The sequence below is a fragment of the Cricetulus griseus genome, chromosome 6 (assembly GCF_003668045.3).
Source record: "Cricetulus griseus strain 17A/GY chromosome 6, alternate assembly CriGri-PICRH-1.0, whole genome shotgun sequence".
In the NCBI taxonomy this organism is placed as follows: Eukaryota; Metazoa; Chordata; class Mammalia; order Rodentia; family Cricetidae; genus Cricetulus; species Cricetulus griseus.
The window spans coordinates 71,693,749-71,714,229 of NC_048599.1; the positions used below are offsets into that span (position 1 = coordinate 71,693,749).

At 38.4% G+C, this 20,481-nt stretch overlaps 1 protein-coding gene across 2 annotated transcripts in view; it reads left to right on the forward strand.

Annotated features, from left to right (window-relative positions):
• The first annotated feature begins 4,879 nt into the window (after positions 1-4,879).
• The window catches only part of Dnajc24 (DnaJ heat shock protein family (Hsp40) member C24), a 47,634-nt gene continuing 32,032 nt past the window's right edge, over positions 4,880-20,481 (forward strand). Inside the window, exons 1-2 of one of the 2 annotated variants that reach the window (XM_027422312.2) lie at positions 4,880-4,966; positions 5,662-5,802. In XM_027422312.2, the coding sequence (XP_027278113.1) occupies positions 5,689-5,802 (114 nt within the window). In that variant the 5' untranslated portion in view covers positions 4,880-4,966; positions 5,662-5,688. Of the gene's footprint in view, positions 5,085-5,661; positions 5,803-20,481 lie in introns of both variants that reach the window. The other variant, XM_027422313.2, reaches the window with a different exon arrangement.

A 20,481-nucleotide genomic window follows, 5' to 3' on the forward strand; every position in this document is an offset into this window, starting at 1 on the left:
AGGCCCATGGAAAACCACCAGTCACATATGCAATCAGCAAGAACATTTATTAAAATTCCAATATGTTGGGGTGGCAAACAGGAAAGGCAAGAGAAATCTGCAGGCTCCTTTTAAGCAAGATTAGGGGAATTCTAGAGAGGTGAGAGGAGTCTGGGAGCTGATTGATGGGTTTAAACAAAAATTTTAAGGTTGCTATAGGGCTGGTTGGTGGCTCAGTGGTTAAGAGCTTTTCAGCTGCAGGGTGGGAGACACTATCTTTAGTTCTTTTAAGCATGCAGAAAGTTGTAGGGATTTCTCAGATTGGTTGCCCCTGGGTTGCTGCTTTCCCAAGAACTCCTTGCTTGGCTCCAGCCTGTTGCATCGAACTGAAACTAAGGCCTGGTCTCTGGAAGGACTACTAGCTGGGCCTGTCATGGCCCCAGCCCTCTCAGTTTCATCTTGATTTAAAAACTTTCAGTCATTCTAACAACCTGTTCTGCTTTGTACTTGTAAGCTACCAATGTCAGTTCTTGGTATTCCCTCACAGGGTACTTGCACTTACTTCAAGTTGCTTTTTTCTATATCTGTCTTCAAGATGAGTAAGATGCAGTTAACACTACCTAGTGTCACTCTGCACGAAGCACACAGCAAACAGAAACTATATGTAGATTGGGTAAGTAATGTAGGCTGAATGAAGTACCATATTATTGCTTTTAAAATCTCATTACTAGCAGCTAATTACTAGTGGCTTACCCATCTTCCTAGTAAGGTTTTAAGTTGCTTTTGATGCAACTTAAATTTGCCTAATTTCAGAATATAACTGTAATACCACTGATAATTACAAATAAATTCAGCTTAGTTAAGTGATAGGAAAATCCTAAAACAAAAAAACCAGAAATGAATACAAGGAAAATTAGAGTTGGTATTGAAATATCTAGGAAGGATACATGAATATAACACCAAGAAATGAATAATTAGTACAAGTACACTGTTGCTGTGGTTTGGACTGAAGGTAGTCTCAAGAGTAGTGCTATTTGATGGTACCTTTGGGAAGTGGAGTCTACTGGGAGATTCTTAGGCTATCAGCACTATGTCACTTTTCCTTTCCATTTTGCTTTCCTGATCATGAGATAAAGAAAATTTGTTCTATTACACACTGTCCACCTTTGTCACCTGGCACCCACTCCTACAAGAACCCCAAAGCCATGTCTACATAACATTAACTTAAAATGTACAAAACTGTGAACCAAAGGAAATCTTTTTGCTTTATACATTAGTCATCTCAGTATTTCATTGTAGTGGCAGAAGTGAACACAATTGTCTATATGGTAAGAAGCACAATTTTCTATTATCATATCAAATTAATGTTTAGTGGGTATTCATTTATGGATAGATTAATATTAACATAATAAATTGAGTAACAGAGTAATTTTGGTTACAGCTATAACCCGGGGTTTTTAAACATTCATAAAATTATCTCTTTGTATATCTATAATACTTGATCATCATCTTGTAATCAAATATTTAATTTATGTCTATTGTTTTCATATAAGGTGTGGGTAACATGAATAATGTTGGTTCTGATGGTGCTTTAAATTTATCTTTTAGCCAAACTAAAAGACTAACTCAGAAAGTAGTTGGGTGTGGTTGGTTTTTTTTCTAATTCAGTAGTTTCTGGTGTTCAAAATGTCCTGAAATGCTGCCATGAGTGTTTACTCTTATATTGAGATTTAGAAGCAAATATTTTACTAGTAAAAGTAATAACCCACCCTTACTAAGTAATTACTGGTTTCAGGTACGATTATTTCACTGAAGTCTCACAACAGATTTAGGAAGGAGGCATTATGTGTGCAATTATTTACAGAGAAAGAAAGCAGAGTACAGAAGGATTAACTCTTATACTTTTGGTTGTGAGCCTAGCCTTTAATGGCTGAGCCATCTCTCCAGCCCCAGAAGGGTTAACTCTTATAAGCTCTCACTGCCAGGAAGAGACAGAGCTTGAGCTGAAGTTACACAGCTTGACTGTAGAATTCATGCCCGTAACTATCACATAATAGTTACGTTTCCTTTAAGAACACTTTAACATTTATTCTATTTTTAATTAGTTGTAAGTTCATATAAGTGTATGTGGCCTCAAAGGCCAGTGATGTTGGATCTCTCAGAAGTTGGAATTCCAAGTGGTTGTGAGCTGCTCAGTGTAAGTGCAGGGGATTAAACTCAGATTTATTACCAAAGTTTACATTTATGCCACAACAGTTTCACATAAGATGGATAAATTTGATTCTGAAAATAAGGCAGGAAGAAGCAATCCTATTTTAGAAAGTTGCTGGGAACCAAATTGATCCAAGGCTTTCCCTGAGGGCCTACAACCATGAACATGCTTGGCAAAGCCAGTAATAGCCTGGGGCCAGAGCCTTGGGAGCTTTTCTCTGTGGCTTTGATATATAGAGAAGGAACAAAGTTCCTTGTATAAAACCACAAATATGCTTGGCAGAGCCAATAATGGCCCAGGGCCAGGGTTGGAGGTGGAGTGGGGGACTGAGGCTTGCCCGAGAAACCAACTATTCCCCTAAAGGGCTATGGTTATCAGTTCAAAGACCTCTGTGATGTACTTGAGATATCCTGTGCTCCCTTTGTGTAACATTTCTTGATTTCCCTCCTGCTGACTTCTTCCTATTGTATGATAAGATACCTTTCTGCTAACCATATCCTATCTTCTCCCTAAAAACCATAAATAAGATACTGTACTGATTAATAAGCTTGTTAGCATAAGTCATAGCTTGTGCAATACCTCCTGATCTCAGATTTCCTACCTTCTTTATCTTGTCTTCTCATGGTCTACTAGCTCTGGGACCCTGTCACCGAAGAACGACCTGGCCCAGGTCAGAAACTCGTCTCCTAGTAACTCACCTCTACAAGTTGGAATAGCGAAGTGAGACAGCTTCTAGTGCTCAGTTTGTCTACCAGAGGTTTCTTGTTACACATGGTTGGCAATTTAACTGGGGAAACAGTTACAGATATTACAGATAATACCTTTAGAGACAATAACACACCATGGGATCAGAAGAATACCAGTGAGTATTTGATAGGACTTGCTATGAAAGTTGAAAGAAGTAGTTTCTAAAGACTCGGCTACTATAGAAGGTATATTAATACCAGAATGAAAAGTTAGGATTTTAGGGATGGAGAAATGGCTCTACAGGTGAAAGCGCTGCTGCCAATTCTAACATGAGTACTCAGGTCCCACACGGTAGACAGAACAGCTGCCTCCCACAAATTGTACTCTGACTTCTAACACATGATGTGGCATTCCCCACACTCACATACATACAAAAGCATACACAATAAAATTTAATGTAATTGACAAAGTTAGGACTCGATTCTCTAGACCTGCTTTGCTCAATGTAAAAGCCATTAGTGACATGAGGCGATTGAATATTGGAAATGAGTAGTCCAAACTGAGAGTGCTGTAAAGCAAACTATATATAAGTTCTTTATATGATTTTATAATGATATTATAGATGTATTTGTGTTAAATGTAATATTTTAAAGTTACACATGTAGCTTTCATTTATGGCTGACTTTGCTATATTTCTATTGGACAATATTGTTCTGGATAAAAGGAGATTAATGAGCAGTGACCCAAGTAACAATCATCTTGAGGAGTTTAGCCAACTGTCGTGATTTGGATTATAAGGCAACCATCTGTTTTTTCAATGAACTAAAAACAACAACAACAATACAAGTTGTTAGTGAGGGAATTGGTCTTATAAAATACATTTTTAGAGACAGAACAACCCGATGTTTCAAGTGTTTGGTAACAGATCAAAGCAAATTACCCCCCAAAACATCTTCAAAACAACCTGAGAGATTTGAAGAGGGTATATATAGGTTGGCATCAATTAAATATTGACAGTATTGATTGTTTAAGGACATTGTGGAGATAAAAGAAAAAGATGGCAGCAAACTAAAGTACTTGGAGATAAAATGAAAAGTATTTGGGAATTCCTGCAAGATATCAAATAAGTGGCTAGATATTAGACAACACAACACCCTAATGAGGTAGTATATCAAAACATTTGTTTTTAAAACTGAAATTCTTTAATATATTCTATACAAAGAAGAGTCAAGTAGGACTGTTTAATGGAGGCTTTCTTATAATATTGTAGAGGGTGAGATCTGCAACACTTCTGTTGCTTTGTGTATTTTGGTAGGACCACACAGATAGTTTTCTAAGTCCAGGACTGAATCTAGACCCTCTCACCATTAGTATCTTTGCTTTGAACATGACCAAATCCATATTTAGATTTTTAAAGACAACTTTATTATTATTCTGCAATGTTTATAACATTAACAAATTCATCCTATTAGAATATTCTGGAAAGAGTGCTGGTTCTACACCTGCATAATTACTATCTGGCCTTGATCCTTGATTTGTTTCCTCATCTAGAAAGTAGTTATAACAACACCTTCCAAAGTTGTCTCAGTGGGCTGAAGTGAATGCGAAAAAGAGATAGTAAATGTGAAAGTATTTGAATTTTTTAAAAACTTAAAGTCAGTGCTGATGTCTAAAGGCAATGATAATTAGGCATAATCTATTAGCTACCCTCATCCTTATCACCAACACCCCGCCCCCAGTAAAAACCAATAGGACCCGAGTTGCTCAAGGTAAGGTAAGCGGAACCTGGGATGAAGGAGCACCGCAGCAGAGGTGGAAGGATGTGACAATGTCGGTGCCGGGGCCAGGGAGAATTAGAGCAAGATGAGGAAAGGCGTTTCTTCAGAACTTCTCTCACTGCTGACAGAAGCCTCGGAAACGCAGACGGGTTACCATAGCGACCGCGTCCGGGCAGGAGGCGGTACTCTTCGGATATGTGCATCTACAACTAGGGCTCGACTGGAAACGCATTCCCGCGGAACGCCGACTTCCGGCGGAAGGGAAAGTGAGTTCCTCTCTTTGGCTGAATGAGCTCTGAGGGAAAGCTTGGTAAGTCTGACGCTATGAGGAGCCAGGGAAAGAGACCGGTAGGAGCAGGCTGTGTAGGGCGAACTGTGGATACCTCGGGTCCCCAAGCTTCAAGTCGGCGAGATCCGGCTGCTTCATGGTGAATTGGTTTCTAAAGCTGTGCATCCTGGAATGCACAGCTTCAGGAGCGATGTCTTTGCAGGTTGTGACAGACCTAGTAGGACTGCCCTCTCACTGAGCCCGTGCTGTCATTTCGTGATTCTTTACATTTACTCTGGAAGAAAAGAAGTGAGCAGGGAAAATTCAGGGGCTACGTATGCCCTCAACTTCAATTTCTTTGGCACTCTAATTCTTTTATCCATTCGTTTCGTAAATACTAAGCCCCATTGTTTTTTTAGTGAACACCCGTATGCCAGTTTTACCATTAGATTATAAGTACCACCTTCTTAGAAGTTCATCCATCAGCGAGGCTCATTATTAAATTCTCTTTTTCTGACATTGTGAATTCATTTAAGGGATAAGCGTTTATCATGATGTATCTAGAGGGTTTCTGTACTTCCTATATGCATGGCACTTATGAAACATTTTAAATGGAACTATAGACTTTCTTGGGTTTGCATTATGATCACTGCTTACTCAGTCGAGTAATAAAGAATTTAGGAAGGGATATTTCATTATTCCGACTGTAATGAATTGCCGTAACATTTCTACTGCAGCTTATCTGAGAAGACACACTTCAAAGGATGGTGATGGCTTTTGAGCAGACACTCAAAAAGGATTGGTACAGCATTTTGGGGGCAGACCCATCTGCAAATGTGTCAGACCTAAAACAAAAGTATCAGAAACTCGTATTACTGGTAAGTCTTTTCTTTCAGATTGGAAGTCATGGCGGGATGGGGTGGGGGGAGCTTTTTTTTTTTTTTAAATATGACCAGAAATTTAACCTTCAAAACATGTATATCAAAAGGAATCTAGATATTTGTTTTTTCAGTTGAAAAATTCAATAGTAGAGAAAAAAGAATTTTGATTTCGTATGAGATAGCATGGTAGTGAATAAGTTAGAATCTTCAGACTCTATCACCATAAAAAGTTAGTCACTTTTCCATTTGTCTCAGCTAGTGTTGAATGAAATAATCCATGTGTGTTTAAAACAACTTTTTACTTAATTGTTGAAATCCTCTAGCTACTAGCCACACTATTGAGACTTGAAATGTGTAATGTTCTGTGTGTAAAACTGTAATGTGTTACAAATATATGCACTGGATTTTGATGACTTGGTACAAATAACAATATAAAAACCTAAAAATTTTTATAGTGGTCATATATTAAAATGATAATACTTTCTATGTATTGGCTGTTGCACAGGATGTATTGCTTGTTTGCATATAACACTAAATTTTTAAGTAATATTTTTATTCTTTGAGAATTTCATATAATTTTGATCATATCCATTCACTTCCCTCCAGCTTGTCCAAGACATACCCCCACCTCCTTACAAACCCAGATTCCAGTTCTCTTCTCCCCCACCTCCAACCTACTGAGTTCAGTTTGTGTTGCCCAAATACTCTTGGGTTTGAAACCTGCCCTGAAGTGTGGTCCACCAATCAGGAGTCAGACCCTTAAAGAAAACTGACTCCTCCTCTGCCTACAATTATCAAATGCCAGTAACTCCTCAGCTAGGGGTAGGGTTTTGTGCTCACCTCTTCCTGTCCATGCTGGGATTTATAATATCAAATGTACCTTAATTTTGCTTGTGCATAACTTGTATGTGCAGCCTTTATTTATATCTTAGATTAATTTCTATTGGATAGTGATAATTTAAGCCTTTTATTGTTTTCACTAATTTTGTTTTTAAAATTAATGTGGTACATAAAATTATCTAGAACCTTTGAATTGTTCTATTCATTTATTCAGTCATACTTTGATGTTTGTGAGCCAAGGTATATAACAATGTAATGGCATCCATTTAGTTCACTTTACAAAAAAGAGCAAAGAATCATTATTTATGTAGCATTGTTTGTCTCGTTTATGACAAATGTGATCTCTGATATTTTGCCCAAACTGTGTTTATTGGGAAAGATATCTCACCATCAAAGATGTACTAATATCCCAGTCTTAGAGAAATGAACTTCAGGTACATTTTGCCTTGGAATTTTGAAGTTATATCAGAAAAATCAAGTACATTTTGTTGAAAAATTTCCTGATACTGAATCATCCTTGTATTTTAGTTAATGCTAGTCAGTGTTAGATAATGCTGTGCTAGATAATTGACTGGGTAGACCTGGAGATCCTTCTATAACCTGTTATCTTTTAATTGAGCACTGAGAAGGCTTTGTATGAGCCTATGTGTCAGACATATTAACAATATATGGTATCTAATCTATGTCCACTACTAAGGTATACACCCAGTATAGAAGTTTTTTTGGTTTTATGAAATATATCCATTTTGGTTTTGTTGTTTTGTATTTACTGCTTCTATGTCTTCTCTAATGTCATGGAAATATTCTTCTGTGTCGTCTTCTAGAAGCTTTATAGTTTGCTTTACTGATAAACCTATGCCTTCTATGTAGGCCAAGGTTAGTGACTAGATTTGTGTGTTCCCTCAGTATAGAGGTGCAGTTCCTCCAGCAGCATCTTCATTTTCTTTCTCCATTATCCTGTCTATTTCTGGGCATTATATGAAATTTTCTCATTCTTTTTAATAAAGTTTTTGTTTGCTTACATTCTTTCTTAACTTTTTATTTCATTTAAAAAAATGTGTGTGTGTTATGCATGCAACCACCACACTGTTGAAGAGAGTCAGTTCTCTTTTCTAACCAGGTGGGTCATGGTGATACAGCTCAGGTCCTTCAGTGTGGCAGCAAGTGCCTTTACCTACTGAGACATCTTTCTAGTCCTTGCTCACATTTCTATAGAAATTTTAGAATCAGCTTGTAAACTGCTAACAAAAAACAGTTTTGGCTGAGTCTTATAAAATTTTATTAATATATATCCATTTTAGCAAAATAGATACCTTACCAATATTGAATTTGAATACATGAACACATCATATTCTTTCCACCACTTATTTAAACCGTTTTTATCTCAACAATATTTATAATTTTTAATATAGAAATTGTGCTAGTTAGTTTTTATTGTCAACTTGACACACCTGGGAAGAGGGAACCTCAGTTAAGGAATTGCCTAGATCAGGTTGGCCTGTGGTTTGTTCTTGGGACATGGTGTGGGAGGGTCCATTGCATTGTGGGTGGTACTGTGCTTAGGCAGGTTTGATTAGGCTGTATAAGAAAGCTAGCTGAGCATAAAGTAAAAGGAAGTAAAAGAGCCAGACAGCTCTTTTCCTGGATGGTTTGTTTCAGTTCCTGCCTGACTTCCCTCAATGCTGGCTCATGACCTGGAAGTTGTAAGATAAAATAAACCCTTTCTTCCCCAAGTTGCTTTTGTTCAGAGGGTTTTATCACAGCAACAGAAGACTGACTTAGGAGACATTTCACACATATTTTGTTGGATTTATACCTACCAGTTTGATGATTTGGTTTCATTATAAATGTCATTCTTTTTCCAATTTCACTTTCTAGTTATTGACTGACAGTATGTAGAATTAGTATAACTTATTTTTATATATCAGTATCTCATCCTTCAGTTGTGGTGACTTTGCTTTAGAATTCTCACAGAACTCTTACAAATTACTGAGACTTTTCTACCAACATAACCATCACTCGAAACAAAAGAGAGGTCTGTCTTTCTATTGTGTGCCATGTGTTTCTTCTAGCCTTACTGTATGATCTACATGGTTTGTATTAAGCTTCAAACCTGGGACAAATGGCTGATGTGCCTATTTAACATATCAAAGTGCACATTGGCCCCCAGGTTCTCCCTTCAGTCCCTCAGCTCTTACCTGTTACAGGACTTTCCTGGCTGGCATAACCTGCCCCCTCCCCCCGAACACTCCAGCCCAGGAGGCCGGGCTGCTCTTGACAATATAATCCAACCATTTTGGTTACCCACTCTTGTACCTTTGGGCCTCCTGGCTGTTGCACCTGGTTCCCATCGCTCCTCTCTCCTGCCCCTCCCTGCTCTCCTCACATGACTCAGGGTCATATTCACTCTGAACTCTGCCAGATGCCCTTGCCTCTGTCTGTGCGATCCCAAAGATCTGCAATACACCTTCTACTACCCCATACCTAGGAGCAGTCATGTTCCTTTCCTTTACTTCTTTTTTTCATTTATTTTTTTTTCTTGCCTATTCCTCTTGTGGTTTTCTTCTTCTGCTATTGCTCTGCCAAGGTTCAAAACTGAAGTGGGTTTCTTATCTCTGAGGAAGGGGCTTTTACATTGTGGATTTGGGTTCTATCGGCTTCCTAGAAGCCTCAGCTTTCTTATTCTTCCACTCTCTATTTTATAAAAGCAAAAGAGTAATTATGGATTATGAAAAAAAAACCAAAAACTCTGGCTCATGATTTCATATGCTACAGTCTGTGATCATCAGAACCATTGCTTTTCTGCCTGTGCTGGGACAGCTTAAGGTAAAGCAAAACCATTTACCAACTGCCAGGGAGCAAGGAGAGAGAGGAAGAGACCGGGCTTCCACATTGCTTTCAAGGGCACCTCCAAAGTCCTTAAGACCTCATTTAGGCCACATCTGCCTGTTGAAGGTCCCATCATTCTCTGATAACATCGACCTGAGGATGGAACATTTGTTTATCACATGGGTCTTTGAGGAAATTTCTGATCAAAACTATAACAGTTACCATTTATGGTCATTTTCCCCATCTAAGTACTAACTAGGTCCAACCCTGCTTAACTTCTGAGATTGTGTGATATAAAGGGCAGTATGGTCATAGACTATGAACAAATTTTCATCTCAGTTTTGGTGTTTCTCAGTTAAATAGTATTTTGATTTCATATATTCATGTCTCTATTTCCTTTGCTGTTACAACAGTGGAATTTGGGGAGGAAGCATGGGTAAATTTATGTATTAATTTGCAGTTTATTAGAAGCTCTGAGCCATTTTTTTTCCTTTTGTGGGACAGATACCCTTCCATGGTCATGTACTGTTATCCCAGGTCTGTTTCGACCTACCTGCTATCTTACCTGAGTAACTCTCATTGGTTGCTTTAATATGTTCTTAGAATCCTCAGCTGCCCATGTGCACCCTTCCTCATGGGTACCCACCTCAGTCTGCTGTGTTTAGTGATAGTTCTGTAGGACACAGGGGGTAGAACTGTAAAGTAGAGAGGATGTTAAGTACAGTGTCATGAAAGTTGGTGTTGACATTCTTTTTTTCCTGCTTTTTTTATGGGAAAGAGTTGAGTGTGTTTACATCTGATGGGGAGAAACCAAGAAAAGATTGTAGATTAAAGTTATAAAGATGTTACTGAAGAAGGAAATATGCCATCTCAAGAATAGGGAGAGAGATGAGCATTGGTAAGAGGAAGGAGAGACTTGTCTCCATTGTTACAGGAAGAAGGAAGAAAATGTGGATACATGGCTGTCTTACTTACCCATTTGATGGCAGAAAGCTGATGTCCTCTATTTGAGAGCTTCTTCTCTTCCTCTGAAGTAGAAGACAAAGGTGTTTATTGAGAAAAGGATGTGAGGAAGAGAAGCAGCAAAATACAGGAAGGTATTTATTTCCCCTAGTATCATTCTGGATATCAGTAGTAAATACTAGTATCAACAGTAAATCTCAGTTGATAACTGTGTATCAGGGAATAAGAGCCACCAGAAACAGTCAGATAGTATTTTTGCCTTTCTGAGTCTAGGTTGTGGTTATACATGATCTGTCAATAGACTAGCACAATAACTGATATTCCTAATTTTGACATTGAGTTATACTATGCTCCATGTGTTCTGCTTAAGAAAGCAAGGATGTACCTGGCAGTGATAGCACATGCCTTTAATACCAGCACTTGGGAGGCAGAGGCAGACAGATCTCTGTGAGTTTGAGGCTAGTCTGATCAATAGAGAGAGTTCTAGAATAGAAACCCTGTCTCAAAAAGTCAAAAGCCAAAAAGGAAAAAAGAAAGAAAGAAAGAAAGAAAGAACGAAAGAAAGAAAGAAAGAAGAAACAAGAATGTGTATCACTACTTTTTTTGTACAGACCACCAGCCTGCAAATAATGACACAGAGACTTATTATTAATATGAAAGCTTGGCCTTAGCTTAGGCTTTTCCCCAACTGGCTCTTATAACTCAAATTAACCTGCTTCTATTAATCTATGTTCTACCACATGGCTCAGTTACTGCTGCTCTGCACTGTATGTGAGGTATCTTCAGTGTCTCCCTGGCATTTCCTGCATGCCCAGATTCCTTCTCCTCTTCCTTTTTCTCCCCAGAAATCCTGCCTAACCTCTCCTGCTTAGCTGTTGGCCATTCAGCTTTTTATTATACCAATCACAGCAACACATCTTCACGCAGTGTACAAATATTCCGCAACATTTCCCCTTTTTGTCTAATTAAAATGGAAAGATTTTTAACCTCTTTTTCTTTTTCCCTGAAAATGGAGATTAAAAATCTAAGCATGATCACATGTTTTCCAGTTCTGCACTGTCTCCCAATGTATCACACTTTCTCCCAAAATTGCCATGCAGAAGGGTTTATTATTGCTTAAAGGCAGAAATTTCATTTTTCTGGGTTTCTGTGCAATTATTGCCAGTGAGGTAGAGTGTAAGGCCAGACTAATTACTATTCTCTTTTACTTTCAAGAAAATATAGATTGTGTATCGCTTATGGAGTGAAATTTATTTTCCTTATTTTTTATGGTAAGATTACAGTTTCAGATATATTTGAGAAGGAAAATCATAAGGGAAACAGATTATTTATCATGGTTACTAGGTCTGTTTTTGTTGTTGGTACAAAAACAATCTTTTAAATGACTGTTTTCTCAATCTATGTTTTCACCAGTCTCACTGAGCAGTTGAGAATAAAGTTTCATTGGAATAATACCATTCTGTGTCTAATTTTATAAAAAGGCACATTTATTACATGTACTTTTTCCAAATTTAGAAGACTTGAATTTAACACCTCCTACATAATTAGTTGTTGGGATAAAATATTGCTAAATCGCAGGCTGCTAAGTTTACAACCCATGCTTATTTAGTAAGTACTGTTTCCTTTTTTTTTCAGTTTTTGTCAATGTAGTGCTTTTCTAGGTTCTGTTACTGAAAACACTTTTATTTACTGAAATATTTTATCATGTTTTAAAAACACATGTAAATGTCAAATGCAAGTTACCCCTACAGATTGTCCTTTTACTTAGTATTTACTCTCTTGCCAAATGATTTTACTACACAAAATAAAACAATTATATTTCCTAGCAATGTTTATTAATGTTTGTTGATGTGATTGCTTCTTCTCCTTGAAACTCAACTCTAAACTGTGTTTTCATTTCCCACAAGTAACAGTTTTAATAATAACCTATTGCTTTAAAATCATCTAGGTTCTAGAAATAATATTATATTATTCATATATGTATAGCTATTTTCTGAAGATAAAGCTTTTTTAAAATAAAAAATGGGGTCATTTCCCATTGATACTGACAATATTACAGAATACCTTTCAATTGGAAAAGAATTACTGGAAAACTACATGCTGCTGTTAGAGCATGTACCATAATTTTAAGAAAAATCCATGTCATTGAGGCTGGAATGTTGACAATGCTCTTAGTGTTGGAAGGGTATAAAATATGTTTCTATTTGTGTATGTATTCAGAAGCTTTCCTGATTATAACTAATTATGTGTAGATTATCATTAAGCTCATTATATAATACATTTCATGTCTTGAAAGAGAAATTAGACAGGGTACCCATGCTGCATCAAAAAGGAATTACCACATTGGGATAGGGAGCTAAGAACAACTCTTTAAACATGCTTGTGAGTACATTACAAAGGAAGTGATCTTGTTTCAGGTTAGGTAACTGGGCATTAAGAGAAACTTAGAACAGGAGCCAAAGTTTCTATGGAGGGCCAAGGAAAGGAATCTCCTGGGTGCATGGCTGCTCTTTTTCATGACTAGAACTGTCCTTGTAGGACTGATCAGGACAGCACTGCTCTTACCCCTACCATCACCATGGCCTTGATGAACACCCTCTGAATGCTGGTCAAAGTAACCTACAGGAGAGGGTGCGCCTAGCTGTGTTAGTACAATCAGAGGCCTTGGTATGACAGGGAGTTGAATCTCTAGTAGGGTGGAGGAGAGGCTACTTGGTGTATGGTTGGCTCATGTGGTGTGGAGTTAATCTCTAATTCTGAGTGTCAAGAGGTGGGATGTTAAGAAGTAATGCTGTTATCACAGGTGTAGATTTGTTATCTGGGGAATCAAGCCTGGTAAAAGGCTGTTTGCTCTCTTTTGCTTTCTTGCACACAGTCTCTATTACCCTTCTGCCAGGGTTGATCTACAGAGCTCTCTTAAGACATAGGCCACTTCCAGATGTGTAAGAAGCTAGGTTCTTCACAAAGGAAGCTAGGTTTTTCACAAATCACCTGGTTACAGTTACTCTGTTAGAACAGCACACAATGAACCAAGAAACAGAGCAACTCCAGTACTATGTTATTGTTATGTGAACCAATTCAAGGGCAATTAACCTATCCTCCACCTTAAACCTAACATTCTAAAACATTTCTTTTTGGGGGGTGGGGGGTGAGGGTGGGGGGAGTGTTCCGAGACAGGGTTTCTCTGTGGCTTTGGAGGCTGTCCTGGAACTAACTCTTGTAGACCAGGCTGCTCTCAAACTCACAGAGATCCGCCTGCCTCTGCCTCCTGAGTGCTGGGATTAAAGACCTGCGACACTACCACCCGGCCCTAAAATTTATTTCTAATTTAGTTGCTTAAAAAGTTTTGTTTGTTTTTAAGACAGGGTTTTTAGCCCAAGTAGGCTAGAACTTATCAAGCTTTCTATTGGACTTAAGGCAGTTCTCCTGCCTCAGCCTACTTGGTGCTGGGATTTCAGCTTTAAGATGCTGAACTGAAGTGTTGTTATCATGTGGGTTCTCTGAGACATCTTAGCTTCTTAGTGGTGTTGTCACTGTATTCATCCTTCTAAGGACAAGGCTTACCTGAAGTGCTAGGACCACACTTACAGAAGAAGTGCAGAAGCATTCTAATCCTGTTGCCTCCAAGAGTTTTTTTAAGTTAGAATATAATGATTTTTTGCTTTCCATTCTGGAGATTAAGGGCTTCAATTATGCTTTTAAGCTCTGTGCCACATGCTGTATTGTAACACAATAAATAAAAAAACCCAGAGACTGATATTGGAGTTCAAGCCTCAAGCTGAAGATCAGAAAAGCAAAACAGCCAGCCACTAGCTCTTACCTCTACCTCTACTCAAACCAAAGGGGTGATCCTCAAACTGCTCCCGACTTCACTGCTCCTCAGATTCACTGAAACTGCTATGCTCTCCTCAACATGGCTAGAGACTTCAATGTCTTCCTATCCTCAGTGTGACTGGAGAATGAATGTTAGCTCTGAGACCCTGTTCCTGTCTTAAATACCTCTTATGAGTCCTGGGATTAAAGGCGTGTCATCCCAAGTGCTGAGATCATTTTTGTGTGAATTGTTTCTCTTTAGGACTGGATATATTTTATGTAGCTCAGTGTGGCCTTGAACTAAAAGAGATCCATCTACCTCTACCTCCCAAGTGGTGGGATTAAAGGTGTGTACCACCACTGCCTTGATCTCTATAGCTTGAGGCTGGCTTTGCTTTCAGAATCCTCAGGAAAGCTTTAATAAATCACATATCACCACACCATATATGCCCAACCCAAACCAACAGGTTTTTAAACTTTTCAGCGACACTACCTCCAATGTAAACCACAATATTTTAAGTTTGGTTTCTTAAAATGCAATATCCCGTATTGATAGGCAAAAGTAATCTTAGATGAGATATGGATAAACTTTTATGGCAAATAGTTATGTCTATAAAACTTACATAAATTGTGATTAAAAATATCTATCATTTAGTATTTATGTATAATTTGTGGTCTATATTACAACACATACTTGATTTGGGGATGGGGCTAGGTAACAATAGAGGTAAAACAATAGAAATAAAACAAAACTAGTAATTGTATGAGAATATGAGACAGAAGTCTAGGAAGTGGCATAAGATTGCTCAAGTTTGAGTCACTAGTCTGAACTTGTGGCTCAGAAGTCACATCCAGATACAATAATATTTAACCTTTGTTAAACTGTGGGAAATAAAATAGCTGAGACATAGGTCTGCCCTTAGGAGGCATCTGCTGTTTGTTCTCTGAGGTCAGTACAGTCTTTCATTTTGCTTTTATTTGTATGTGATAGTTTATAGCCTTCTGAGAGTCTAGAGTGCATTTGTAAGTATCAGATACTAAGTACTGCATGACTTTGTCTGACATAGCTATATGCTTGTGCTCTGTATTTTTTTCACGAGGGAAAAATGTGATATCATATTCCAGTGAAAAATACAATTACAACAAGTGAATAAAATAAAGAATTGGTCATGGCATTGTTTTTCACCTCTTTTGAGACATTATTGCTGTCATGTACTATTATGCTATTGGGAAAACGGTTTGTGTTTCTCTAGATTGGAAAAGGAAAAGCTAACATCTCAAAGGTAATTAGTGATTACTTAATAAATTTAGTATGTGAGCTGTATTGGTTAGTTTTGTGTCAACCTTGCATGAGCTAGAATTATGTGGGAAAAGGGAATCTCAATTTAGAAAATACTTTCATATGATGGGCCTGTAGGCAAGTTTGTCAAGCATTTTCTTGATTAATGATTGACTACCTGGGCAGGTGGTCCTGAGTTGTATAAGAAAGCAAGCTAGCAAGCCATGGGAAGCAACCCAGTAATCACCGTTTTTCCATGGCATCTGCATCAGTTTCTGCTTCCAAGTCTTGTGTTCATTTTTTGTTTTGACTTCACTGGATGATGAACTACCAGCTATAAAACGAAATAAACCCTTTCCACCCCTAGTTTCTTTTGTCATGGTGCATTATCACAGTAATAGAAAAGTAACTAAGACATGAGTGTTGCAGATGTCCACTTGGCAGACAGATGTGCATTTATTTCAAAGGATATTTTAAAAGATATCAATAAAAGGCCAGGTAAAGAGGTACATAGGATGAGGCAAGGAAGAGCTCAAGCTTAGGATCTTTCATCCCAATGGATTTGAGTAAAACTCTCTTGAAACATTTGAATTTATTTTTGAGTGAGAAGTTTTATTAGAAAGGGGAGGGAAGGGGGAAGGAAAGAGAAAAGAGATAAAGAGACACAGACACAGACGAGAGAGGACAGAAGAGAGGAGAGGGACAGGAAAAGTCCCATCTGCCGCAGGGGAACAGCAGGAAAAAGCTGAATATATTCTTGTCCACTAACCTAGATCTCCCCAAATCCTCTCCTTTGGAAGTAGATGGAATCTTTCTGTGTAAGCATGATTGATGAAATCATGGGCTATGCAATGAGTGATCAACTCAACCTTTAGAGTAGGGGCTGGGGCTGAGAGCTCTAGTTCTCTAGTTATCATTGGCCTTCCTGTTGACCAGTCCCCTGAATCTATCTAGGAGGCCTCAGTCACCATTCTCCTCAGCATACAAAAGTTTTCACTGCTGGGTTGCAAGGGTTTTATGAGCTATGTACCTGAAACCAAGATAAAGACCAAGTATTTCTCCTTATATTATAACAGCATGGCAGGTTGCATTCCTAAGACGTGAACTTCTAATCCTCCCACATCTATCTCCCAAGGGTGGGATTTCAGAGTTTCCTGACTCCTTTGTGCCTGGATTAGCTTTTGCATTTTCTGTCCCATTAACCTGTTACCTCTTAGTCTGTCCTTGATGTGTCTATTTTGAGTCAAATGAGTTTATTAAAGGTCAAAGTTCATTGCCAGGCAGTGGTGATGCATGCCTTTAATCCTAGCACTCAGGAGGTAGAGGCAGGCAGATTTCTGTGAGTTCAAAGCCAGCCTGGTCTATAGACTGAGTTCCAGAATATCCAGGACTCTTTCACAGAAAAACCCTGTCTTGAAAAACAAAAGATGACTTTGAGAATGGATGATATAGCACCTTAGTATCTTACATTCTCTGTCCTTGGCCATCTGTTTCCCTGCAACTTTGACCTTACTGTGTTATCAACCATTTGATGTGTTTAAGATTTAAACAGTATCGCCGGGTATTGGTGGCTCATGCCTTTAATCCCAGCTCTTGGGAGGCAGAGGCAGGCGGATCTCTGTGAGTTCGAGGCCAGCCTGGTCTCCAGAGCAAGTGCCAGGATAGGCTCCAAAGCTACACAGAGAAACCCTGTCTCGAAAAACCAAAAAAAAAAAAAAAAAAAAAAAAAAAAGATTTAAACAGTATCTTTGAGAGAAAAATCTTTGCCACTTGTCTTAGTTAGGACTTTATTGCTATGAAGAGACACCATGATCATGGCAGCTCTTATAAATGAAAACATTTCATTGGGGCTAGCTTACAGTTTCAGAGGTTTAGTCCATTATTGTCATGGCAGCATGCAGTTAGACATGATACTGGAGAAGGAGTTGAGAGTTTTACATCTTGATTCATAGACAGTAGAAGCGACTATCTCCCATACTGGGAGTAGCTTGAGTATACGAGACCTCAAAGTCCACCCCCATAGTGACACACTTCCTCCAACAAAGCCATACTGCCTATTAGTGCCACTCCCTATGAGGGCCATTTTCTTTCAAATCATCACACACCTATACTTTAGATACAGGATTACTATCTAGAACATAACTAGAACTGTAAAAGTTAAATTCTCCAAACACAAAACTGCCTATTAAGAAATAGTCTAATGTAATAGGCAGTTCTCAAAAAAGTAGGGAGAGGGGCAAAGAAAAACAGATAGACACAATGGTCAGTCATTGTCTTAGTTAGGATTTCTGTAGTTGCAATGAAACACCATGACTGAAAAACAAAGGGTATATTTGGCTTACACTTCCATATCATCATTAAAGGAAGTTAGGGCAGGAACCTGGAGACAGGAGCTGAGGCAGAGGCCACAGAGGGGTGCTGCTTCCTGGCTTGCTCTTCATTGTCTGTTCAGCCTGCTTTCTTGTATAACCCAAGACCACCAGCCCAGGGATGGCACCACCCACATTGGGCTGGGGCTGGATCCTCACCCATCAATCACTAATTAAGAAAATGTCTTACAGGCCTGCCTACAACCTGATCTTATGGAGACATTGTCTTTATTGAGGATCCCTCCTCTCAGATGACTTTAGTTTGTGTGAAGTTGACATAAAACTGTCTAACGGTATTTTAAAAAGTTTCAACATCCTTATCTACCAATGGGATGTACATTAAAACTACTTTGAGACTCTATACCGTAGTTAGAAGTGCTAGCATCACAAAACAAATGAAAACAACTGCTGTTGAAGATGTAGGGAAAGAAGAGCCCTTAGTCATTGCTAATGTTACTGTAAACTAGTACAGCCATTAGAGAAATCAGTGTGGAGGTTCCTCAGAAAATTAAAAATAGAGCTACTGTATGGCCCAACTATGCCACTCCCAGGCATATACTACAGACTGCAATCCTACCAAGAAACTTGCATATCCATGTTTTAATAGCTGCATTATTCATAATAGCCAGCCCAGATATCCATTAACAAATGAATGGATAATAAAAGTATGATACATATACATAATGGAATTGTACTCTGCTATAAAGAAAAATGAAATGATAAAATTTGCTGAAAAAATGGCTAGATTAGAAAAGTAAGGCGACCCATATTCAGATAAATATGTTCTCTATTGTATATGGAGTATATGGATCCTAGCTCTCTCTCTCTCTCTCTCTCTCTCTCTCTCTCTCTCTCTCTCTCTCTCTCTCTCTCTGTGTGTGTGTGTGTGTGTGTGTGTGTGTGTGTGTGAGAGAGAGAGAGAGAGAGAGAGAGAGAGAGAGCACAATTGGGGGGTCCTGGCTATGAAACTTGAAAAGGGATCACAAACAGTACTGAGGATAGAGGAGAGAGGGTACTAAGACAAGTGGAATTAAAGCAGTAAGGAAACTGTTCTGGTTGGTGGAAGAGTATAAAGCAGCCAGAGGATAAATAGTGAAAGGGAGAGACAATTCGATTCAAATTCAAACAAATGTAACCCAATAATTTGTATTGGAATAAGTAAATGTCTGAGTTTTATCTGGACTCTGTAGTTGTATTTATTGGGAACATTGATTTGAATAATGTCACCTGCTATCATTGGTAATGGAAGCATCTTTCCTCATTCTTGTCCACTCCTTCCTCTCCAATGGTAGGAGGTACACCTTCAGATAAGGTACAATTCTGATAACTGTTCTGAAGATGTCCTTTAGTCAAAAAGTCTCTCATCTTCTGTGGTCTTCTGGCAAGCTCTAACCTTGGTGGCCTTCTGCTGAGCATAACCTATTTTTCATTGCCTATGCCTGTGGCTACTTTAGCCAAAGTGAAGTTTCTGAAGGTTGAGGTCCTATCCACTTTTCTGTCCTTGGTGGCCCCAATTCCTTGCACTCTCCAGAGCAGAATCTCAGGGAGTAGTTGGCTTCTTTACTCTGCAGCATGGTATCATTGTTCTCCATTTTCTGTTATTCCTCTCAGGTTCAGTGATGATGTTAAGTTGTTCTTGACCCTGTGAACCTAAGACCTACATGTGAAGTGACTTGGCCTGTGGAAGTATTTGAACCTAAGGTTTATCTAACTTGTAGTCAGAAAGCCAACTGTCACATCTTGCCCATCCCTAGAATAGTTGTATTCTATCATGCAGATAAGGTGAAGGTTTAATATTCTAAGGTGCTTGATCTTAACCCTAGCTCATTCACACCTTTTAAAATTTCACTCACTCATTCTCTGTCTTCCTTGCAGTTCTTCTGTTTATAACTCTCATGGCTGTCTTACTTATTTGCTGTCCTGTATTTGCAAGATCTCTGTGCCTGGGATCTCCTTTTTCTCCACTCCTGCATAGTTCCTCCATAGGCTGACTTGTGTTCATTCCTCAGATTTCAGTCAATGTCAGCTTTATTACAAAGCCCTCCTGCCAAAATGAGCAACTTTTTCATGCTATCGTCTTAGCACCTCATCTTAACTATTGCTTTATAATATGATCATTGTCATGTCTGCTCTCTTCCATGAGAAAATAAGACCCTGAAGGGCAGGGATCCTCTCTTTGTCTAACATCCATGTTGGCTGTCACTGTTGGTGCTGTAGTGAGTGAGGTGGTAAATAAATGTTTTTTGATGGAAAATCACATCTTTGGTTTGGCAATCTTAACATAGATTACATTTTCTCTAAGCCATAAAACCTTGAAAAATTAGGCTTTTTAAAAAATTCATGTTTTATTTGTTAACTGTTAGACAATGAGCTGTTGTTTTTCTTTAGGCAATATTTTACTAAGCATTAGGTGGCAGTAGTGTGTTAGACTTGACTTTACCTTTGGATTTTTGTTTTTGTTTTTGTTTTTTCTTTAAGCTTTCATAATGTTAATGTGGTATAAAAAGTATAAAGAACACCTTTGTAGTACTTTCATACATAACATTTTGTAATATAATCTAGTAAACTTCATAGAAATGAAGA